The 25,342-nt window shown below is 38.3% G+C and overlaps 1 protein-coding gene across 1 annotated transcript in view; it reads left to right on the top strand.

Annotated features, from left to right (window-relative positions):
* Positions 1 to 1,919: 1,919 nt before the first annotated feature.
* Positions 1,920 to 25,342, top strand: part of TGFBRAP1 (transforming growth factor beta receptor associated protein 1) — a 37,355-nt gene continuing 13,932 nt past the window's right edge. Inside the window, exons 1-5 of the mRNA XM_082278817.1 lie at positions 1,920 to 2,027; positions 4,712 to 5,413; positions 12,818 to 13,012; positions 13,986 to 14,140; positions 19,795 to 19,877. Of these exons, the coding sequence (XP_082134943.1) occupies positions 4,729 to 5,413; positions 12,818 to 13,012; positions 13,986 to 14,140; positions 19,795 to 19,877 (1,118 nt within the window). The 5' untranslated portion in view covers positions 1,920 to 2,027; positions 4,712 to 4,728. The remainder of the gene's footprint in view (positions 2,028 to 4,711; positions 5,414 to 12,817; positions 13,013 to 13,985; positions 14,141 to 19,794; positions 19,878 to 25,342) is intronic.

Here is a 25,342-nt window from a genome sequence, read left to right as displayed (position 1 = left end):
ATTATAGCTACATAGATGCAGCACTTCAAAGGGCATAATTTCAAATTTTCAATATTTAAAAATCATTTAAGTGTACAAGTAAGTAGTAACATTATGTCATATGGCTTCCTCAAAAGTGTCTTCTGGCAGTATATACACTTTGTTCCCTTGTGCTTTTCCTCTTCAGGGAAGCTGCATCCGAGGGGAAGCGCAGGCTGGGTGCCAGTGCTGCCAACTGCCCAAAGCCCTAACTATAGTTCTGTGCCTAGTAGGCACACAACTATAGACTAGTTCTACTTTCATCTTCTCGTTCATTTCTCACTTCAGCCAATTATGTCACAAAATCAACTGCACTCAAGTAATCTTGTAAATGAATATAGCTTCTAGGGTGAGTGTTCAGCCTGTATTTTGGCACTTATTTCAATGAATGAAATTACTTTCTTCTAAATTACATGGATCATCTCCCTCTTCCTAAAGTACTTCATAAGTTCTGTCCTCACAGAAACATATCCTTGCTAACCAAATTAGTTGTGCTGATCAAGATTTTTACCCTGTGATTTTCTTATGTTATTATTTACTTTGTAGGCATTTGTACCCAAAATTACACTTCCTCTTTGGTTAACCAAAGAACGTCCTCTCACAATAAAGTTCTGATAGGGATGAAACGTAAACAGTCTGATAAAAATGTAATGTTTCTTTTCCAATCGCTGTAAAAATAATAGAATTTTAATAAGCAATATTATTTTCATAGATTTGTTGAGTGTTCCTATTGCATTTCATAGCAGAGATTTTTTGGGTATTTTTTTGTAACTGCAATAGGGTAATTTTAAATAAATGATACCAGGTACCATTTCCCATTATTTTTCTTTTAGAGATATTAAAATTAGAAAAAGAATGCTTTACATCATTCCAATACATTCCTCTTTAGCTGTATGTGTTCAGCAGCTATATGTGTTTTCCCAAAATAGCTTCTTTCACCCAGTGTGCAAGAGGCCAATCCACACAGAGAACTGAGATATTTGAATTATTTAGAGTTCTGTGCAGAAAGGCCTGCTGGGTAGCAAATCTGCAAAGCTAGCATGACGACCATCAAAGCTTCTCATTATTTATATACTTTAGCAAACAAAGGCATTAATGTTCACTGGCTACAAATTACATAGTTCTTTTATTAATTAGTCTTCTATTGGTTAATGATTCCCTCACTTCTCAGGCTAATTAGCCTGCACGCTCAGTCGTTCTTTTTGCTTGAGCCAGTGAATTTCTTGGGTCAGTGGCCGTGAGTCAGTGATCATAGCTCTCCCCCTTGCTGGAATTACCTTTTACCCAGTCGGAGCTGATTTCAGCGGAGTTGTTGAGCAGGCTTTGTTAGTTTCTTCCTTATCTTGGGAATTCTGCCAAATATATTTGTGGCACATAAAGTCTGCATTCTTTGTGTCCACTATCAGTAGCTCAGCCTTCTCTCTAAGCTTTGTTAACCTCCTCCTAGGTCACTGAGGCATGTCAAGCTCTAAACTTTAACAAGGCAATTCTACCGACAAGTAATTTATCTTTTTAACATATAATACTTGAGAGTTATATATACATATAAATAATAGGAACGGTATAAATCTCTTATAATATATGACACATATACTATATACAAATAGCGTTATTGTAAATCTTTTACAATAGATCTGAGACTTAGACTATCGCTGTTATTAAGTCCAACAATCCCAAAGCTTTGGACTCTCTTATGTCTCTATTATAAATATATTATATATCTATATTAGTCTCTTCTCTTGGATGCGAGGTTGTAGAGCTGCCTGCGGAGCACTTTGGGCGCTTCCCGGCCTGCGAAGGCGGCCTCTCCCGCACGTGACCGGACGCGGCCTCCCCCGCTCCCCGTCCCGGTGACGCGGGCTCGGGGCGGGGCCGGCTCCGCACCGGAAGCGGCGCTTGCCCCCCGCCCGCCGCCGGCGGATCCCAGCGCTCCCCGAGGCGGCCCCGGCCGCCGCCACCGCACCGCGAGGCCTCGGAGCGGCGGGCCCGGCTCCCGCTGTGCGCGGCAGGTGCTGCGGGAGGGCGGGCGGCGGGAGAGGCTCCGTGTCGGGTCGGGTGGAGGCGGGCGCGGCGGGGCCGGCCGGTGGCGGGCCTGGTTGCGCGCGGTGTGTGTGGGGGGACGGGCAGCGCGTCCCTGTCCTCCCGGGGGCTCCTCGGCTCGGGAGAATCGTGTCCACAGGTTAATTAGAGCCCGCACAGGGTGTAGGAGTGCGTGCAGGGTGAGGGAGGCAGGGTGTTGCTCTCCAAGGCAGGGGCCAGCGCAGTGTAATGCAAGGTTATTGCTTAACTGGAGCGGGGGAGAGCTGCTTCCCACTTCTTGCAGGAAATGAGTGCGTGTGGGGTTGTTATTGCGCTTACAGATCAGTGTCTACTAGACTGATAATTTACTTGATTATTGCTTTATTTTTCTTTGACAGCAAAACATTCCCATTGTCTTGTTTTCCGGAATTCTGAACATACAAATGTACTATAAAAAGTGCTATCTGTAACTATGGGGTGGCCTCTTCCACTTCAAAGGAACAGCATGTTCTGTAGGACCTGTTCCTTTACAGTGCTCACAGGCCCCTAAGGTTTCATAAATAAGAACAAGATAAATGCTAAAAAAGAAGTTACAGCCGGGTCATGAGTGCTGGCATTGTTTGTTCCTAAAAGCTTTTTCTCATGGCTTTTTTTTTTTTTTTCCTAGAATGGATGTATTTATTTCTTTGTTGCCAGACTTATGTAGCACTATGGATTTTTTTGTTTTTTCTGTTCAGGAGTCATGTATCTGTTAAGAGTTCTTTCATACTTTTACTTTTCATCTACTTTCATGTGGGAAATTAGTGTGGACTTTTTAACACATCTTGGTCAGGAGCAAAATTCTGCATTTCTCTCAGTGGCACACATTAATATTCTTACTTTGGGCTTCAGGAACATTAATTAAGTCCTTGGCAACTTCAGGTATGAAAGCTGCCTGACCTCTGCAGACAGTAGTGTATCACTTCAGGCTACACATGGCCTCTTAAGAACTGTTGGGGTTGTTTTGGCAGTCAACATTTGGACAGATCTCTCTAACTTAAAATGCTGTTCTTCTTTTGCTCATGTTGGAGGATACATGGCTGTGTTGCCAGACTTGCATTATCATTTTACCTTTGGCTATTTCTCTAGTGCTTCCTGGGTTTGTTTGGTTGGGTTTCTTTTGTTGAAGGTCATCACAGTAATTCACACTCCAGGTAAGGATGGAACTTGAAAATGTCCTGGAAACCCGAACTAAAATCTTTTTGATTTCTGAAAAAAACCCAAAAAACTAATTCGGAAGTATTTGGCATTAATGCTGTATCTTGGTAATATGGTTTGCTTCTAGCCATAATCTTAGTTTTATATAATTTTGTTTCATGGCTACCTGCAAGTTGTGTACCTTACCTTTTATCACTCGATTATGAACTTTTTTTACCATGGTTTTTAGTGTTCTCTTGCAAAACCAAGTTTTGTTAGACGTAATAATTGGAAACTAAATTTGTTTTGACTGTGTTTAGTTTCAGTTTTGTTCACAGGAGTGTTTTGTTGATGTTGGTTTCTCTGTTGGTCCACAGAGATTCTTTTGATGTTTTATATCACCATTGTACTGTGGACTAGAAGTAGTTGTGTATGTTCCAGATGTTTGGTGTTGTGTCTTCCCCTGTGTTGGCTAAGTGACTGTTACAAGGTCAGCATTTTCTCATCTGCTCTTTTTTAGAGTGTTGAGCACAGTTGTCTGCTGGTTTCTTATAACATTAGTTATATATATCTGGAGTATAGTAACATTGCATGGACTGCTTTTAAAACACTATTATCTGCTTCATAAATTGCATCTCTCCCTTGACGGTGCTTGATTGCAGAAGGGTAGGTATAGTTTGTAGAATAAATATTAGATGTGCTGCTTAGCACTTAAAGACAGACTTTTGGAATGACTGTGATAGTGGAGAACAGAAACACTCTGAATTTCTGTGATACTGCATCTTGAGCTTAATGAATGCTTTATGGGCTGTGCACTCTGCAGATATTTAAAAAAAAAAAACCAAACAAGCTACAACCGGAAACCAACAACTTTTACTATGAGTTGGATGATACCTTGTATAAGTTATTATTTAATTGGCTTGGAAAGTATGTATTTCTGATTGCTGGAGAGTAAGGAATGTAAAATATATGCTAAAATGGAATACACCTGTGATATTTTGTGAAAAGACTGTGTATTAAGAGGCCTACAATGGAGTGTAAAGCAACATGAGATGTTAACTAGTAGCGCTAAATGCCTTGCAGCCTCTTAGGAAATCTAAGACCTGAAGCTTGTCTGTTTTTGTGTACAGGTGATAGAAACCTGTGCATGACAGGTTTATAAGTCACTAAGTACTGGCAATAACCCCTTGTAGTACCAGAGTGTCTGAGAGAGCCAGTAACATGCTGGTTACTTGTGGAGAAAGCATCACTTCAGAATAGCTGGGTGCTGTTGTGAATCTGTTTCAGAATAGGTTAGAAGTGGAAGCATACCATTTGATTAATTTCTGTGGTTATTAATGTGCTTGCACCGGCTTGTGTAGTTGGGTTGGAAATAGAGTATAGGCTATTAAAAAATGCACTTGTTAAAGTTTTTGTATTGGTGAATGTTAAATTGCTACCTCTGATACTTGATTCGAAGTGCAGAGGTAAACAGTAGTGTTTTTTTCTCTTTAATTAGATCACCCAGAAGACACAATGAGCGTTAAAGCTTTCAAGCTCGTTTCTGCTGTTGAGCGGGAGATGTTAATGGGAGACAAAAATTACATCAACATCGAGTGCATTGAGTGTTGTGGGAAGAACCTCTATATTGGAACCAATGACTGCTTTATCTATCACTTTCTGTTGGATGAAAAGGTATCGACAGCTGGAAAAATAACTTTTGCTGCCACCAAGCAACTACACAAATACCTGGGCTTGAAGAAGCCTGTGAGCGAGTTGAAAGCAGCCTCTGCCCTCACCAGACTGCTTGTGCTTTGTGACAACACGATAACACTAGTGAACATGATCAACTTGGAACCTGTCCCCACTGGTGCTAGGATCAAAGGAGCTGTGACGTTCACACTGAATGAAAACCCTGTGAGTGGGGATCCTTTCTGCGTTGAAGTTTGCATTATCTCGGTCAAACGTCGGACCATTCAAATGTTCATGGTGTTTGAAGACAGAGTCCAGATAGTGAAGGAAGTGTTTACTCCAGAACAACCCTGTGCTGTGGCTGTAGATGGTTACTACTTATGCCTTGCCCTTACTACACAATATATAATTTTGAATTATAATACTGGTGTCTCCCAGGACCTATTTCCATATTGCAGTGACGAGAAACGGCCAATTGTGAAAAGGATAGGCAGACAAGAGTTTCTGTTGGCTGGCCCTGGAGGCCTAGGTGAGACTAAGGATTTTAATTTTTTTGCTTTTTTTTTTTTTAACTTCTCTTAATTTCTCTGAATTTCTGAGGCAAAGATTTACTAATAAAGTGTTATGCATAATAATGATGCTTTCCTTCACAGGTCTATATTGGAATGTTGAGATAAAAAGGGAGATGGTAAATTTTTGGTACTTAGTACTATTATAACTCTATAATACTATTATAACTATAAAAAAAACCACACTAAGTGTTTTTTTAATGCACAAAAATCTATTATTATTTTTATTTTCATCATGTGTGTAGAAAGCTTCATTTCATTGTATCTTGCAGCCCGTAGTAAAAAAATTGTTGGGTACCAAGTGAAACTTCAGAGATTGATACACAGTCTGTAGTGACTAGTGGGTCTTGGTATGTGGAGTCCCATGTTGCTACAAAATTGTTACATTAGTGTAAATGAGTTAATTTTTTCCTCAGTTGCTATTCAGAGGAGCTCATATTGATGCCATGATGATTTTTTTGCCTTTTCTTTTATACCTTTTTACAACTTCTGTATTCTTAGTGCTTTTTGCCTGCATTCTTGGACTTACTTGTCAAGCTGAGAGACTAAACATTTTAGAAGCTTCGTAGTTAGGGATCAGTGTGCCCCAGACCCCAAGGTCCTCTCCAGAACACATTCTGTAAACCAAGATAGAACCATCCAGGGGAAGGCTCCTTGGGGAGGGGGGCTCACTTGAGCCTCTCATTGGGGAATCTTTGATAGATATGCTGATTAATAAGACCTATAATGTTATAGCAGATCTGTTGTGGGTGTGGGCATTGCAGTGTGCTTTGGGGTGCATTCGACCTGGATGTAGTGCACCTAAGGGTCCTAAAAGAAATACCAAGGTAAAATCCCTTTTCCCCTTCTAAATGTGTTTGACTCTTGATTTTAAGACCAGGAAAAGGCATCAATATGAAGTGTATTTTATAGCTTTTAACAGATTCACAAGTAGGTATGTTGTACTACAGTGTTAGTAAGAAATTTTAGTGGAAGTAAGTTGCATCCTAACTCCTATAATAGTAAATGCTGTCCTAACTGTAGATGTTATTAGATATTACTGGTTTTAATGCTCCCATTTGCTTAGTTTTTTAATAGTATTTCTCAGCTCTGTGTTACAGATAGTTTAAGTATTGCAAAACTAAAGTTAGATCATGTGAAATCATGCTCTTGTCTAAGAGATGACTGTAAGGACTACTGTAATCTGTCTAAATCAACAATATGCTGTGAGGTCGGTAATCTTGAGCTTTTTTTGGAAAAGCTGCAGTATCCCAGAGCTGACAGACCACAGGCAGAGGGCTTTCATGCTGTTTGCCATATGATTCTCCTTTCAGGAGATGTGGTTTATGTATTTTCCCTGAAACATTAGGAATAGCATGACACAAAGTTCACAGCTATTTAGGTTCTTAATTCGAGTTCTGGCTTTTTAATATAAATTTCAAAGAGAATCAAGTGTCCAATATAAATTCCAAAGAAAATCAGTTGCTTATATTGAAGTTTTGCTTTGTGACCGGAATGCAAGATGTACATCAACTCACCAGCTTTTCTTTAAAGAAGTAGACTCTCAGTAGAATTTGAGTTTATATGAGTTAAAGATGTTCCAAGATGAACTTGGGTTTTTGGTTTTTTTTGCATACAGAACTTTTCTAAGTCATTTTGGCTGCCCATGTCCTATTAAAGCTCTTAGTTGTTTTAAATGTAGACATGTATTTGTGGACATCAACTTTTTAGCAGTGCTAGGGAAGTTAAAATTTGTGAATTAGCTGATTTTCTAAGAAGATTCCATTCTTATTTTCATTTTTAAAAATTGTTTAGATATGTCAAACCAGATTCTGTTTAAGTAATTTATCTTTTCTTTTCTTTCCTTTTTTTTTTTTTCCTTTAAGAATATAATTTCAAAAGCATAATTGTATTTAGCTAGAAATCAGAATTTTATTTAGTCTGACTTTTGCTTTTGTCTGGTGTCCTGTAACATGAAAAATGTTACATGAAAAAAGGTTACTTACAAAGTCCAACATCCTTGTGTAAGTAGAACGTCCTGGGGTTAGAATGTCCAGTACGGGAGATCTTAAGCAAGTGCACTTCTGCTGCTGTAAACATGCTATAAACTACTCTTTTCTTCATGATACAGGCAAACTCTTTCTTGTACTGCCTTAGAGACCTTATAGGGTGTTTGCTGTCAACAGTAGTTTTTCCTTGCTTAATTAATCTTTTTTTGTCTCCTGTTCTCTATTGCCTTCCCACTGATGTTTTGACTAAGTATTATCCATCTTACTGTTCCTCCTTGGTAGAATTCCTAGTGTCTTTAACACTTGTCTCTTTGAAGTTATGAACATGGTTGGGCACCTTTATAGTAGATAAGCGTTGTGCATCTTGATATCTCAGGTGGGCCTCTGCTGTAAAGTGAATGGACTTGAAAAGGCTTGATGTAAATCTTCAGTTCTGATTTTGATTTGCTTTCATATGTCTCATTGATTAGGGCATGCTGGTTTGGCACTTGGTAGAGCATCTATGCTAAGTTCAGCCTCTTTTACAGAGGTGGATATATTCTGCATTAATATATTTGGCTTTAGAGTGTTTGAAGTGACATTTATTTATATTAATTTGCTTTTTGAATTGACTGGAATTTAGATTGGCAAAAAGCAAGTGCTCAAAATGATAAAGTAAAACATCTCTGAGTTTATTATGTATGTAACCTTTTTCTTTCTCTGGACTCTGGATTTTAAGCTGATTGTTAGAATTGTTCATAGCAAATCATTGGCCATTTGGTATTTTGTTGTCTTTACTTGCAGTTAGTATTTAGCTTGTTCTTTCAAAAGGAGGAGGAGCTTCATTTTTGGTGCTTCTTCATTCTGTCCAGTAATTAGTTAATTTACAATTGAAAATCAATTCTATCTGATATGTATGAAACTGCAAACCAAAATTCAGTTTTCGAGTTGGTGAAGCTCTTGTTGCATGTTTTTAATCAGATTTCGTGCTCTAGAGAGGCTTTAAGTGTTTAAAATTACAGCAGACATGTCTTGATATTGGCACAGGATATGCTTCCCATCACCAGCTGGAGCAACTGCCCCAAAAGTATGTATTGTATGTATCAGAGGTGTTGGCTCAGGCTGAGCTCCCAATGGAGGGTGCAGCTCCTCACACCTTGAGCTGAACAGAGCGCCTCATACCTCTTCCTGAGACTGGACCAAGGAAAAATGTTGTCCTTGCCCATGGGAGATGTGTACTTGATTGAGGATTTCTGTTGCCAAGTAAACGAGATGCAGTAGGAGGTCAGCAGAATACATGACACCAGAGATGGCAAAAAGGAAATTGAGTCTTCTCCAGGACCCAGGCATGAGCCTTCAACCTCCATCTGTACAGAGAGGAAGGACAGGCTGTCTCTGCTGTTCTGTGATGGCTGACACTGGAAACTCATGACTTCTCATAATTGGAAGAATTCTCCTTCTCTGCTTGCTGATTTACAGCTATATAATATGCTCAGTGCTTACAGTAGCAGATGAAAAGCAGAAGTTCTGTCCAACAAATCATCTGAGCCTGAACAATGCAGGAGCACCAGAGGAATTAGCAAGTAATAGTAGTGGGAGATTCCCTCATACTGGAGATGGGGGTTTTCTCATCCAGCCAGCTGGTAGGGAAGAACATCTTGAGGAGGAGTATGTGGATTGTGCAGATCACCAACCAATTGTACAACTTGTGGTAATGGGGTTTGTCTTTTAGGACTATGGATTCCTCTTTAAGGAAGAGATGGGATCCCCCAGGTCAAGTGAGGCAAAAGCGTTTTTGCCGACTTGTCTGAACAACATGGTGAGTTGGATTTAGATTAGGCATGATGGTGGTAGACTGTGTTGGCAAGCAAATCAGTGCAAGATAGTGTGATTAAGGACTTCATGAGCAGTAAACAGAGCTGAAGAAGTTCTGTTTCAGGCATATGCAGAGAAAGAAGTCTTTACAAAACATCATGGTAGTGGAAACTCTCACTTTTTCTGAGAAATCAGCACAGGTACGTGTTAAGAGCTGAAATGGGGGTTACCCTTTACATGGGAGCAATAGGAAGATGTGGTGGGGTGCCTTGGAACAAAGGAGGAGGCAGATGAGAGTTTATGGATTTGGGTTAGAGAGCAAACTAACATAGTTGACATTGTGGTGAGTGCCTGGAACAGACCACTTCATCAGGAAGAAGGTGTAGGTAAGACCTTTGGGTAACAGGAAGAGATCTACGTTTGCAGGCCCTGATTTTTAAGGTAAACTTGAACCACTCCAGTACCTGCTAAAGGGGCCGCACAGCAAAGACAAGCAGTCCACGAGTTTTCTGGAGTGCATTGATGGTGGCAGAGGAGCTGATGAAGGGGTGTGCTCTGTTGAACATTAGTGTGTTATCGACATTGTTCTCATACTGAATCCAAAACACCAGCTGCTAAGAAGAAAATGAACTCTATCCAAAACCAGGGCAGAGGCCAATGTCCATCTGGCATTGACTCTGCTGAGCACCATGAAGGGCAACAAAAAGAGCTTCAAGCATATAAGCAGCACAGGAAGTCTACTGGAAGCCCACTGGTAAGTGGGGCGGAGGACCTGATGCCAAAGGGCATGGAAAAGGCTGAGGTGCTTAATGCCTTCTTTACGTCAGTCTACTGGTATGACCTTCTTTCAGGAATCATCAGTCCTTAGGAACAGTGGGAAAATCTGGAGCAACAAAAACCTGCCCTTGGCAGAGAAGTATCAGGTTATGGAACATTTAAATAAACTGGGCAGACAAATCCATGGGACCTGATGGGATGTTCCCATGAGTGCTTGAGGATGATGGTCAATGTCATTGTGAGGCCAATCTTTATTATATTTGAAAGGTTGTGAAGATCAGAGGATGTTCCTCAGGACTGGAAGAAAACAAATGTTTTCACTCCTGCCTTAGGTGATCGAGAGAAGAACCAGGGAATTTCAGCCAGCTGTACCCTCATCCTCAGGAAGGTGATTTGGGAAAATCCTGGAAGCTATTTCCAAATATACAAAAGGCAAGAATGTTATTTGAAGTAATCCATGTAGATTTAAAAAGGCGAAATGGCCTGACCAGACTGAGCATCTTCTGTGATCACATGCTGGCTTGGCAAATGAGGGGACAGCAGTGATCCTGTGAAGTTAGCAAGGCTTTGATGCTCTCTGCCATGACATCCTTTGTAGACAAATGGATGAAGAATGAGCTGGAGAAACAGTTGAGGTGGATTGAAAGCTTGGCTGGAAGATTCATCGTCAGCGGTGCAGAGTGGAGTCAGAGTGCAGCTGGAGACCAGTCTTGTACCCTAGGGGGCCAATGCGCGGTCAATATTAACATAATTTCAACAACTGGCTGGTAGGGAAGAGCACACTTTCAACAAGTTTGCAGATGATACAAAACATTTCTGTATCTCTTGGTGCTGAAAGCAGTGTAGCTTTGTTTTGGGTAACTCTTGTAATCCTTGTGTAGCCTTTGCAATTATTAATACGGAATTGATTTCTGGCCTCATCTCAAGTTTCATCAAATGCATTCCTGTACTATAAAAAGGTTGTGGTTTCTGAATGTAGTTATGTTTATTGTTATCCTTAGGTGAAAGCTGGATGGAGACAGAAAATGCATCATTCTGCTACAGAAGCCCTAGCTATTGAATGCAGAGGGATGTAGAGAGACATTGACTTGAATGCATACCCTTTCACTTCCATAAGGATTTTTAAAATTACTTGAAAAAGAGCTTTTTCATTTAAAAAGAGTATGGAGTTTATAATTATTTGTGTTAGAACATCATAAAAATAGAAAAGCCTAAGAATTAGTCTTTCAAATAGAATAAGCCCTAAGTTTACTCCTGGTTAGTATATAGTTAGTACAGGTTTTCTCCCATGTTTTGAAATGGGATTGTATCATGGAATAACAACTGAAAGCCTTTAAAACTGGACAGTACATTTTGCCTAACATAAAACTTTACTTCTGAGTCATAAGAATATCAAGATCTAGAGAGTAAATTAGGAATTATGTATTATGACCCAGAAAGTATTTTCTGTAAGGTGCTCTGGTTGAAAAGCTGATCATTGTAGTGAAAAAGAACCCTTAGTCAAGGGGAAAGGTCTGATCATTTGAAAGCTGCTGTAAGGGATCCAGAAGCTTAGTGTCTACACTGTAGTTCTGTACAAATCTACAACCTTCTGTTTTGTTTTCTCTGTTTTTCCTTTTTTTTTATTTTTTTTTTCATTCCAAGGAGGTCCTTGTACTCAGCTCGCCTTGCCTCATTATCCTCTGTTTGGAAGAGATTTTGTAAATTGAATAACATAATCTTTTAATCTCTTCTGTTCTTTAGAGCTCAGACTTATTCTGCCAGCTGTCAAGTGGCTCACTGCTGCCAAAGATCAATTTTCATGGGCATGTCTTTTTAATGGCATGAGAATACTTGTTTTAAGAGGTGTGAATTCATATTTTGAACAGAAGTTTACACTGTGCTTCAGTATGGCTCAACTGGTAAATGATTACTGAACTAGGCCTGAAAATTGTAACTGAAATTTTTCTTCAATTAATGTCTCAGAATTGGGAAGTATCAAGTAGCATGAATCGAACCAGTGGCATGTGGTCCCAAAGCAATTTAAAAGTCTGTTAAGGTAGGAGAAGAATGGAGGACAGAATAGATATGAAGAAAGGTAGTGACAAAAAGCCACCCTGCAAATTAACTGAAGTTTGAATCTGGTTATTCTGAAGACAGCATAGGAGTTATCACTGGGATAATAGAAAGTCTTTACTCTGTGCTGCTTTATACACAGCCTCTGCATTTTTTCAAATGATTGAAAACACAGATGCTTCACAGGAAGTGACTCATCCCAAGGAGATGGGCCCTTGTTCTCGGAAAATGTTGGCTGTAGCAAAAGTGAAGAAGTGTGGTAAACAATTGTGTCCACTAAAATGCTCTTTAGACACTTGACACTACAAGAACAAACACATCTGCATTGCTGGATTGGTCAGGTGGTGCAGGTCTACAGCTCCTGCTAAGGCAAGATTGTTTGGAAGCTGGATCTCAATAAGTGTTACTGTTCTGAAATGAATTCGAACTACATTGCATAATTCCTATAAGAAAGCTCTTAAACTTACTAAACTTGAATAATTCTTGCTAGTTTGTTTCAGTATTCATCTCTCCTCAGTTTTTGGCATTGTCTGTTCCTGTGCTGACAGAGGATGAAAAAAAAAATTGAACTGAATTAACCAACATATCAGTTCAGGTCCAGGGAGGTGTGATGTGTTGTTATCATGCTGCCTGATACTGCATCTGCTCTGAGACTTTCCATTGCTGCACCTTGGTACCCATGCTTTCTGTTGGGAAAACAACAGTCTTCAACTAGCATGAGCCTCAGGCTTTGTTTTTCCCTTTTTGTAGGCATGTTTGCTACTGTAGATGGGATTTCGCAGCGTGCCCCAGTGCACTGGTCAGAGAATGTGATTGGGGCAGCTTTGTGCTTTCCTTACGTGGTTGCTCTCGATGATGAGTTCATTACGGTGCACAGCATGCTGGACCAGCAGCAAAAGCAAACCCTGCCTTTTAAAGAAGGTCACATTCTACAGGACTTTGAAGGTATTAAAAAGGACGCTTTGTCGCATCAGTAATTCTGGAACAACAGCTGCAGTCACTTGGGTTTGTTTTTTAAACAAAGTATCCAACAAGTATGTTTACTGTTGAAACTTTTATTGCAAGTGCTTTCCTGGTTAGATTCCTTGCAGACTTCAGTAATCCAAAATTCCACACTTCTAACAAAATCTATGCTCATTAAATGTGCTGTAATTGTCAAGTTAATTGTTGGGTAGGAGTCTATGGAGTTAGAGCTGTATCTTGTAACTTGATTGTTTCTTTCAAAGGAGCAATGTTAATTTAATGCTACAACTCAATAATTGTGACCTACAGGTATTTGTCCATTGACTATCTTGACAAATTTCTAACTTATTAAAAAGGAATACAAAAGAATAATAAATTCTAAAATATCTGTGTAAGAGGTTTAAAATTGGATCTTTCACATAGAATTATTAAACAAAAAAGTACAAAAATTTCTATTGATCCGTTCTTCAATTGAGAACTCTTAAGTGTGGAATATACTATGCTACTATATTTTTTTTTCCAGAAAAGCTACAAACTCTAGCACTGTGAACTGTATGTTACTTGCTAGATTTGGTGTACAGCTTAAAATTTTCAAATGTAAGTCTGGGGAAGTACCTGTTAGTTAAAAGTTCCTACTTTCTGGAATCTGGCGTTAATTTCAGTGACCTTACCAGGTTAGTTCATCATGAGTGATTCTAGCCAATTTCTCTTAGAGTAGAACAAAATCTGCTGTAACTAAATGAATTTACCATTATCTCTGTATTTCTGAGCTGGAATTTATAGGCAAACTGTACTATGTAGTAAATGTGGTAAGCAGCAAAGGTCACTTTTGGGACTTTAACACTGTTTAGGTTCTTGTATCTTAAATTGTGTATCTTAAAGCCTGTTTCTGAATTTTTTTTTTTTTTTTTTCTGTAGAGGCTGTAAATTGAATATATCTGTTTGTTCTGTCCAGGAAAGGTGATTGTTGCTACTAACAAGGGTGTGTATATCTTGGTTCCACTACCTTTGGAAAAACAGATTCAGGATCTTCTAGCTAGCCACAGAGTGGAAGAAGCCCTTGTTCTAGCAAAAGGAGCTCGAAGGAATATTCCAAAAGAGAAATTTCAGGTCTGTCCTTCCTTTAATTTTCATGAAAATGTTAATTTCACAGTGGGGTCATGTATTCCATTGGTCAAGTGATTGGAGAGGGTGGGGGAGGGATTTACGTTGTAGAGAAGTTGTAATACCTGTTATGATTTCAGCCTGAGGAAATAGGTATTCTGCTAAATTGCTTTGTACTTGTAGAGGCTGTGACATTGGCAGGGTTGAATGCTGTTGTTCTTCTAGGGTTTTGTTGAATTTTTTCAAGTGTGTGACTTGAGAGAATTGAAAACAGAGCAAAACAAAAAAACCTATTGAGAGAAAATCCAGTGGGATTCTTCCTTAATACTAGATTGTTATTATTTGCTATTGCTGTTTAAAAATGTATACTTTATTTCAAATTAGAATTGTGTCATTTTTTATTGAAGATTCTCATCGTATTCTAAGCTCCACAGTAGCACCTACCTTCGAAGTTAAGTGATGGGAAATCTTAAGCAAATAAATCCTACTTCCAAGCTCTTACAAGTAGCACTTGTACTGCTGTGTAACTCAAAGGTTTTTGTGTGGCAAAGTGTCTTACAAACTCTCTGATTAGAGTGTTGATTAGGGATTTGTACTCACTCCCTTCTACCTGTGATTTATATTGCAATACATGTTCCTCTGTATTTGCTCCTATTTAGAGAATTGTAAAAAGCAGCATGACATCTCTACTCATAGAGTAGGTGAATAAATATTTGGCTTGGTTTCTTTGCTATTGTAAAAGAAAAATTTGATCTGTGACCTGCAGAAAAATCTGTGTTTTTCTTTTTTTTTTTTTTAATATACTTTGGAGCATTTTTTTGCCATTAAAACAGTTGTGTTACTTCTGGTTTGTTTAGAAAGGTGTAAAGTTTGGAACATGTGGAAGTTACAGGATTGCAATGGTTCAAAGTTATTCAGACTGTCAGGTTGTTTTTTTTTTTTTTTTTTAATTTCAAGAAGGTTCTAATTCCTTTTCAGTTTCAGTCAAGGCACTTGAAAGGCAATCATTAAATTAAATGAAACTTGTATCAGCTTTCATTTTGATCTGTAACTCCTCTCTTAAATGAGCAGCTAGGTGATTGCTGGAACCAAAAAAGTTTTTGAGAAAAGTCTTCCCATTGTTTTGTGAAAGTCCAACTACCTGAAAGTACTTGAAGCTGAAAAGTACTTAGAAAAATATGGAGTTCAGTTTCCAGCGTGTTTTGCTTTGCATCTTCACTTCCAACTTTTCCCTTCCAATCTGTTTAAAGAAGCAAACAAAACTCTTGCTGTGGGGGCAGGATGCATAATCTAAGCAATGTCTTCTATGTGTGATGAACTATAGTTTTCCAATTATTTCTTTACAGTTTACGTGGATTTAGTGTAGGAGATGACTTTCTGTGTTTTGCCACAGGATGAACCACAATTCATTATCTAAAATACATGATGTAGAATCTCATTCCATCTTAGTTTTCTTGTGTTTAGAATTTTTCAGTCTCTAAAATAAGTTACTTTCTTTTCACAAATGTCTTAAGTGCACAGTGTTGGTCTTCCTGAAATTATTCTGTTTCCTAGAATATTATAAGCTCTTTCTAACTTAGTGTGCTTTTAAGGGTGTGCAGTTGCTTTAAGTCAATGCTACAGCTGAAAACCAGAAAACGTAGTACTTGCGAGCAAAATAGCCTGTTCTGTTTCTGGAGTGTATTTGCAAACTGATATTAACCAACTTGAATTGATGGAGTCTCCCACTGACTGGTATTAAAATGGCTCAACTTGGCTTAGTTGTTGAGACATTACTCCAGTTTTTCAGAGCTTATCTGTGGCTGGAAATGTGACATGTTTTCTGTGGTGACGCTGGTACCTGGTGTTGTCGTTACAGGTTTGTTACAGGCACGTCAGACTTTCTTTACTGTAGTCTTACGTAATACAAATCTGATGGAGCTCAACAAATTAAATGCCTTACATATGTTTTTGAAACATTTCTTTGGCATACTTTAATCACACAGTCACTCATTTCTAACTCCTTTCTGAGAGCTATCCTCAGATAATAGATATCTATTAGATAATAGGTATCTTCTAATAGGTATCTTCAGGTATCTATTTTGAAAGCATTACTGAATCCTGAGCTGCTGACACTTTAAAGGCCTTATTTTGCCATTTTGTACAAGCAGTAGGAAGGAGTGCATAGGGTTGGCATTAAGGCACTTGATCCAGGCACTGTAATCTATCCATACGTAATAGTGATTATTATTGTCTGTTTCATGACGTGTAGTGTTCCCTTTGTCACATGATGCTTTAATTCTGCAGTTTGCAATGGCTGATGCCATCTAATGAGTGACTTGAACTCAGGGTGCTGCAGGGCAGATCTTGAGGACATGGGGTTTTTTTCCCCCTACAGTTCAAAACTTTGTCATTGCATGCATACATGGGTGCATGCTCTCCCTCTGTATATCAGCATAAATATATATAAATATATGCTGGTAATGCAGAATGATGGTGGAATAGCAGCAGTGAAGTCCTGTACTCTCAGAATTATTTGTACAGTCAGTATTTAGTTATTGGAAAGTAGCAGGTCATGCCATAGTAGTTCTAACCTGTTATTTAACTTGTGGTCCCTGCAGACTGCAAATTTAGCTCCGCCATATCGGAGGAAAATTTCTTTGTTTTTGAGCATCAGGAATTCCTGCTAGGTGAAAAATGCCAAGCAAAAGTGTTCCAAGGAGATGACTCTGCTGGATATCATTTTTGATAGAAGAATACAAAGGCCTTTCTACCATGCCACCATGAAATGACTGAATACTACTTATTAATTTTTCAGGACAGCTGACGTTTGCAGAAATCATGGTTGATGGTAGTGAAGACCTTGGTTAGATTGACACACATCTTGCATAGGTATCTCTCTTTTATTTTTTTTTTTTCTTCCTAATTCTTTTTAGTTTCAAAAAACATATTAACTGCACCCAAATCTGACCAAAAGACAAAGTGGCATTCTAGAAAAATTCTTTTGGACAATATAGTTGGTAATTCTGACTATTTTAGAAAAGACTTTTTTAGTAGTTGAGAGAATTAAGACTTCACTACAGCAATCACAGCTTCAGTAGTCACCTTTCTTTTTCCTGTTGCTTTTTCAGATGTGAATTAATACAAAACTTTTGTCATATTTTTATAGCTACTATTTTCTTTCCTGTGAATTCAGTCAACAGTGCAGAATTTGCCTAAAGAATTGCAAGTCCTATGGTGGTTCTTCAGAAATTATAAAGGACTAAACAACGTGTTGAATTTTGACTGGGTGTGGCTTAGAACCTTTCGAAAAGAAGCCTGTTCCAGATCTGACAAACGGATCTGGAAGAACAGAAGGTGTTTTTTCTGTCATAAACAGAAGTTAACTGTGTGTGTTTGACATGTAGGTCTAGCCCATTCTTAAAAATCTGTCAGAAGGGGAATACTGGATTTTCCACAGTCTGGTCTATTTTCTTCCATACTCTTTACCCCAGGGCATCTTAATATCTAGTATTTATACTGTCAGCTAAAAATCTACCTGGATACTGCTTATCTCATCATTACATCTTTAAATAGTTCTGAAAGTGTCTGTCTATAGATATTCCACAACTTTTTGTTTCATGTCTTTAAAGGAAAATCGAAGATATGTCAACATTTAAATGACAGTGAATACTACTTTACCAGTTCAAATTTAAAACTGGTTCCTTCAGCCTATAGTTACACTATCAACGAGCTCTTTTCAAGTTTTTGTTAAAAAAATGCTGTACAGACTAAGCTCTGCAATTAAAGCAATGCTTTCAGTGAGATTATTTCAAATTTTGTTACAATATCATAATTGACTAAATATATAAATTTTAGTGATCACTCCATTGCAAAAATTGAAAACAGGTTGGGTTGGGGGTGGGAATCCAGCCTATCTACTTCTGATACTAGTCAGCAGGGTGAGAAGTCTTTCCCTGGAAAGTCAGGCTGGATTTTAACATTTTTCTGCTGCCATGAGATGCAAATATTTGCAGATTGAAATCCTTCAGCAGTGTCCTTAGGAAGATGACCAAGTGGGTATTCATCAGTTCACACATTACTGTGTATTGATGTAATAACACTGTCAGAAATCAAAAATATTTTGGCTATTTTGTGAGTTAATCCCCTAAAGAAGTTTTACTTTGTAACTGTAATTAAATTCTCTATTAGCTTTAGTTAACTCTATTTTTAATTATTACACTTGAATGTAAAGCATTGGTTAATATAAAGATGTCATGAAGTATTGTTGATTTAATTTTATATTGTTATATTTGTCTGAAAAAATGTGCCTGGTAACATTTCTCTGTTACCCTTTTCTCCTATGCACTGGGGACGCAAGAAAAGTCCCACAAACTTACAAAGCGTTTTAGAGACTTGCTAACAACAGAGATTAAGTATTCCCTTAAGACAAACCATTAGTAAAGCATTCACAGACTAAATGGACTGAAGCCAAGCTTTTCTGTTGGCAAATCTATAACCTTTAATCAAGGTGAAAAATCATCAATTAGAGTCAGTCCACTGTACTTGAGGCTTAGTGCTCTTCAGCAATTCCTGTCTGGAATATGTTCCTATTGTATTGTCGTTTCTCTGGATATTTTTATTGAAAATTGTTTTTTAAAGTCTAATATTAGTAACAGCTTTCATGTACAGTGTGAAACATTAGAAAGCTGTGTATTCATGAGCAAGTTGAAGAGACAAACTGAGGACATGTGAAGGTAGCTGGGTGTATTTGCCAAAATTCCAGCATTGTCATAAATGGGAATGCTCTGCAGAGCACGGTTTAGGTTCCTGGCTTTTAGTACTTCTCTTTTCCTGTTGGAAATACTCTGAGCACAAGGATTTAATTTAATCTTGTAATTGGTAGTTGATTGACCATTCAGATTTAATAACTACCTATCATTTAAAGTAGTTTTTGTGTTCTCTTTCTATTGAGCTTCATTTAAACATTTTCTGTCTAGGTGTGACATTAACAATAAAGCTTCGTAACAAATAACTTTCCATATGGTTTACTTGGTTTTTAACCATATTTTTATGGTACATTGCATAATGTACTACATACTGGATAGGTTGAACTGCTTTGAAAGAATTTTTTATTTAAAAAAAAAATCAAAATAACAAAACTGGCAGAAAGTCAGAAATATGGCCATCAGCTGGAGATGAGATTATGAAAATTGCCAGCAAGGTTGCTGCACCAGAGAGATGAGACAGGAAGGAAGTGGCTGTGTGTGGTCAAGCGGGACCATCTTCACTTCTTGCACTTACTGAATTGTGGGGAACTTCAAAGATAACCATTGGCTTTTATGTTTGCAAATAACCCAAGAAAAAACTTGAGGCAAGTCAGCATGATGTCACATAAGTCATTATTTGAACAAGAAAACTTAAACTTGCTGTTTGTTGACTTTGCTTTTACTAAGTATTCATGAGCAGTGTTGTGTTCACACACATTTGTGTAAGAAACTGAGTCTGGGCAGCAGATTCAATATATTCAGGTACATAAACTAAAATGTAGAGGATCAAGGTTTATTTTGCTTGTGACTTGTCAGGTGTGGATGAAGATCATGTGTTTGGTTTTTTTTGGCAGGCAGCTATTGCAGTAGTAACTAGCACTGCATAAATACAAGTATAATACATCTTTTTCTCCCCCTCCTTCTTTTTTATAGGTAATGTACAAACGAATCCTGCAGCAAGCAGGTTTTATACAGTTTGCACAGCTTCAGTTCCTTGAAGCAAAAGAACTCTTCAGGTAATTGTGTGACAAGAAATTTAATAATTTACCTTCTTTAAATAAGGAGTTAGTGTTCTTGGTTTGAAAAACTTAGTTGCTTGAATGTTTTTTGATGTCGATGTGAGTTCACTGTGATAAAATGGTTTTGTTGGGGTTAAGAACAGAATAGCATTGAAACAACTTTATAGCTGACGAGTTAATGCAACTGGTTTGGTTTTTTTTTTTTGGCGATGCTAACATATAGTAGCATTAAGAGTTTGAGTGTTGTATGTTTGGCAATTTTTAAAATTTATCCCATGAAGGTCAAGGCTTTATTATTGAGTCTGTGCTGTGATTTACAGCATGAATATTGCTTTGTTCCTTTTTTCTTTTTTAATACTTTTAACTAAAGGTATAATTTACCTATTAGTTACAATTTAAATATTATTGACACAATTGCACTAATTTTTATGAGGATGCTGATATTGAATTTGCTTTAACACTTGTTCTGCTAGACCTTTTCCAGAAGACAGATTTGTTCTTGAAGTCCGTACTAACCTTGCCGATTTAGCCATTTCAGCAGTCACTTGTTTATAAATTGACCTTGATATTCCACTTTCATTCAGAAAATGCTGCTCGTTATCTTTATTCTACCTGATAATTTCATTTCTGCTAGCCATGTCTCATTCTGTGATGTGGCACCCTCTGTAGTTAGTGGAATGCATGCTGACCACATAAAATAACTCTCCTTGTTATCTGCTGAAATTCACTTTAAATCAGTTTAGAGTCTATGGAATAGGATTAAGGTTAGACGATTTTCAGTATATCGTAAGCATATTTACAGTGTAGGAAAAAAGTTGTCCTTGGGTTTATGGAAATGCGTTGAGGAAAGTAAAGCTTTGAGGAATGTTGCTACTCGTGAGGGACTTTGCCATTTTTCCTTCTGCTCATAATGGGAGACACTGGGCTTGGATGAGCAGTGTACACTGAGGAAAGATGAGGGAATGACAGGAAAGGCCTGAACAGCATTTAATGACAATTTGTTCTGGCCACAACCAGTTTTTTTATCACCTAGTAATTTCTGTCATTAGTGAGCAACTTGCAGTCTTTCTCCACCCTTATGAACTTTCAGACACTTGTGTATCTGACCCGTGGGTTGTGTATCTGAAGCAGAAGTACAAGCTGTACATAGTTAAGACTATTTTAAGAACAGTGGAAAGAGAGAAATGTATCCTGTGGGGAGGTCTACCACAGGTGGAAGGAGCCCAGATTTGTTACGCATCCTCCATCCCACTCTCAGTCCATCTGACAAACAAGCTTTAATGAATAGGATTGTGGGAGCTCCTCTGTAGTAACAAATGTGCTTCATGAGAAAATGTGCTGTCCAGCCACAAATTTTGTAGTTGAATCAGCATCGCAGGGTGTTCCCTTCCTCTAAAAGCTGCAACTCCAAAGCAGAGCAACGGTTTGTGAATTGCTGGTGTCTGCTCAGGGAAGAAAGCCAGAGTAAGTTTCTGTGCTTTTCTTCTGTCCAGCCATACATCAGCTAAGCAGAGTATTTTGGTGACTCTGAAAAAACTTGTTATGGAGTTCATGTTCCTCGATGTTTAGCCCTGGTGGGCACACCGAGCTAGAGTAATAGCTGGGTGTGCCGTGTGCCCTGAGACAGTCTCAATCAATCTTGTTCATTTTAAACTTACTGATGCTCAGAGGAAAAATGGGAAAGAGAGTGGCAGTCTGTGAAAGCACTTGCTCCCATCCCGGTGTGTTGCTCTGCAGATGTTTCAACCTTGTCTTAGAAATAACTTCAATCTTAATGTCAAAGGGAAATTCGGTACCTGAGAAAAGACAGATTTAAGCAGTGAAACAGGGTAGCAGCAGTACCTCAGAGTTCTTGGTGTGGTATGTGGGCCTGCTTCTGTCTAAATATGAGGTGAGATTATCTCACTACTTGGAAAATATCTGACAGTTACAGGTTAGCAGGGGGAATTATACTGGACTAAAGGTCTTCATTTTCTTGCATTATTACCCATCTTGGATAACCTTGTCAAGAAACTGTTATATCTTATGCTTGAATTCATAGTTCTTAAAGACTGGAACTTCTAAGAGGAATAATTTGCCAAGTTCCTTGTGGTTAATGCTGATGCTTCTGAATACTGAAGAAGGTTGACAAAAAGGAAGAAAGTGGTAGCTTTATTGAAACTCAAATAGTTCAACAAAAGGAGCATAATTTTCTTCAGCTAGATCCATTAACCTTAAAACTGAGTGAGAAGTAACAGTAGAGCTTCTTTGGTCTGAAAAAATCTGTTATTAGCAGTAACAAAATTGTGTTTGTGTTATGTAGTTGTGATTTATACTATTTCACATTGCTATCATTAGAGCTATACCAAACAGTGCTTTTTAGGAGGCCATTTGCTGAATTTTACATGCCTTACCAAGATGTTTGGCAGTTGTCACAGGGAAACCAGTTCTCTTCGGTGTTTACTGGTTAGATATTGCTTGCCTTCTGACACACTGGATACTGGAACTTTTCTGAACTTTGCTGTTTTTAACAAATAAAAATGTTAACTCTTTACACAGTATTTCTCACCTTGGAAAGCCTATAGAGAGACTTTAGGTATAGGTCTCTCCTACACTGAAGAGGTTAAAAAAATTGCCGGTACTTACACCTGGAGAAATAAGAAGTAGGAATGATGTGGAATTTGCATCTTAAATGTGATTCAAGAATATAAGCTTCCAATACAATCAATTTAGGCAAAACAGCTAACACTGTCGGCTTCTTTGGCATCTCTGATATCTGTAGATATGGGGTTCTGAATTTAGACCTAAATTTCCTGAAAACTTGTAGATTCTGCCTGTTGCATTGTCTATATATATGAAGCCCAAAGAGAACTAATGCAGAATTGCTCAAAGGGAAGTTGCCTCACAACACTGATGTCTCAATTTAGGAGTTTGTTTTCTGCTGTGAGATAAGTTCCTGTCTGTATTTTGCTGAGCCTGAGGTGCAAGAAGCTGAAGGCTCAGACATGTTTTTCAAAAGAGATGAGATCCTTTGTAGCTGCTCTAAAAGGGTCTTGTACAGATGTGATGGAAAGATCCACAAGACATCCACAAATCCCAGGAGCCATAAGTCTTGAGTTGAATGTTAGCCATTCATGCAGGTGGGGTCATTGTTTAGTATCTAGTATTTTTCGGAAGAAGCTTGTGGATGATGTGGTGCTTTTAGGAGGCTGCTTGATTGCTGCTTACCACTGCTGTGAGGGGAACAAAATTGTACAGCTGAGCTCGAGTTAGACCTGCTGAGAAAACCACAGATGATTCACAGCCCTGGCTTTAGACTAGCCCAGGTTGAAAGCTCATTCTCCTTTTGGAAACAGATTATCATTGAGGCCAGAATCTGTGAAGTCAGAGGTAAAGTAGCTGACTACTTCATCATCTAGGAAAACTTGGATGAGAAGACGAAAGGACTCAGAAGCTACTGTAGAAGTTAAAAAATGTTTTAAAATGTATTAAAAGTGGCATATTAAATACAGCATTTTTTTAACTTCATCCATCTCCATGGTCATAGTCTCCAACTCAATCTTAGGCCATCTCCAAATACTTGACAGCATAACCAGCAAGGGAACCAATGTTTGTATCTGAATTTCTCCAGATTTATTAAGACTCCTTGTTTCTGCACAAATTTTGAGCAGCCTGTGGATGTTATTCAAGTTACGGTTTAGCTTTTGTTCTAAAACAAATCAGAGAAGATTCATTTGGATTGGAGGGAGAAAAAAATCTCTTCTTTCTTCAAATAGGGTTAATTTTCCAGTGTGATGTGTCTCATATTTAATCTGGTGGTCCTCAGGACTTGAAATTTCAGAGTAGTTGCAGTAGCTAAAACTGCAGTTAAGTTACTGTATTAAGTTCATACTGAAAACTCAAATATTCTTGAAACCATCAGGTCATGACACTGACAGAACTTGCTTGGTTATTCTGTCTCTTACCATAATGTAGATCGAAGAATTTCAAAGCCAAATGCGAAAAGAGGGATTAAAAGAAATTTGAACTGCAGAAATCTGTGAAGTAGACCTGAATGCTTTACCCTTGGTTAGAGGTAGGCCTTTCTGCTGTGGAGGTAGGTTTTAGGCAGTAGGATTCCTGTGTATGAATTGGGAAAACCTGCTGTTCAAACCTCTCCTCATGGGAAGGCTTCCCATTTTTGTCTGTTGTGGTTCTTTATTGGCTATGTTGCTACTCTTGTGCTTTGAAGTCACTAGGTTCTGGAGGAGAGGATGCAGCTTTTAAATTTGCTGTTGCTGCTGTCTCCCAGAATTTCCTTCTTCTGGTATAGATTTTTGGAGCCAAAGGACTATATTAACTTGAAAGAAAAGTTCTAAATAGGGATTGTCATGGTGATGGTTCCTACTAGTTCATATTTCCTGGATTGTTTTGGAATTGTGTCTCTAGCAAGAAGTGAACGATGCAGGGCGTGCCCATAGTGAAGGGATGAGCCTGTTTATGATGATCTTTCACACTTTATTGCCTGTAGAAATCTGCTGCTTTTCTACTTCTGCGTTTTCATTTATTTCTTCCTGGAATTCATTCCAATCAAAGTTGTGAAGAGAAAGTCTTTGAGTTTGCTGATCACCAGATAGATAAAAATTATTTTTAAAAAGTTATTTGCAACAAAATAACTAAACAGGGTTTCTTTTAGAGAAAGATTAATGTCAAGTTAATGTTGATTTTTTTTTTTTTCAGCGACAGTATTTCCTGCATTTCAGGAACATTAATTTTTAAAGGTGAATTCTGAATAAAAACATTGACAGTGAAATAAAATACTATAAAATATAAATTCTGATGTCTTGCTGTTCTTCTAAAGTAAGGCCTGGAAAGAGGGTTCACTCTAGCTGTGAAAATTAGGGATTATTTACCATGTGTAAAAAAAAAAAAATTACTCTGTCAAAACATGCATTCTTTAAAAGCTTGAGGAATTTCAGTCTAGGCTGAAAGAAAAATGTTTTTTGTGGTGTATCTATGTCACAACTTGCTGCAGAATAAAAGTATAGGGTGTCCTTCACACCTGAAGTGGAAAAGCCACTCCAGAGGAGCCTCCATAGATGTGCACCCAAGGCCTCTGCCTGTACAACAGACTTATTGGTTAAAGTGCATAATCGGTATCTGTGCTTTGTTTACAGAACCTCTGTAGGAAGAGAGCCAAATGAGGAATCTGGTGCATTTCAGGGCTGGGGAGATGTTTTCATTATCCAAACACATGTTCTGAAAGCTTCGGTTTTGTACAGGAAGTTGCTGTTTTCTTCAGAATTACACTGACAGTCTTTTGTGGCTTGTCTGAAAGGGTTCACTTTCTCCATTTATATTTTTTTTGCTGCCATCAGAAGACTAGCTCCCACAATGTATGGATGAAGTCTAGGACAGTCCTAGGACTGCTATAGGGCTGTTCAGCTGATTTTTGTACATGCTAGAGAGGAGCTGTGGAAGGTCAAAAGCAAAGGGCTGAAAGC

The sequence above is a fragment of the Coloeus monedula genome (assembly GCF_965178545.1).
Source record: "Coloeus monedula genome assembly, chromosome: 3".
Classification (NCBI taxonomy): Eukaryota; Metazoa; Chordata; class Aves; order Passeriformes; family Corvidae; genus Coloeus; species Coloeus monedula.
This window is presented reverse-complemented; position numbering and strand designations above follow the sequence as displayed.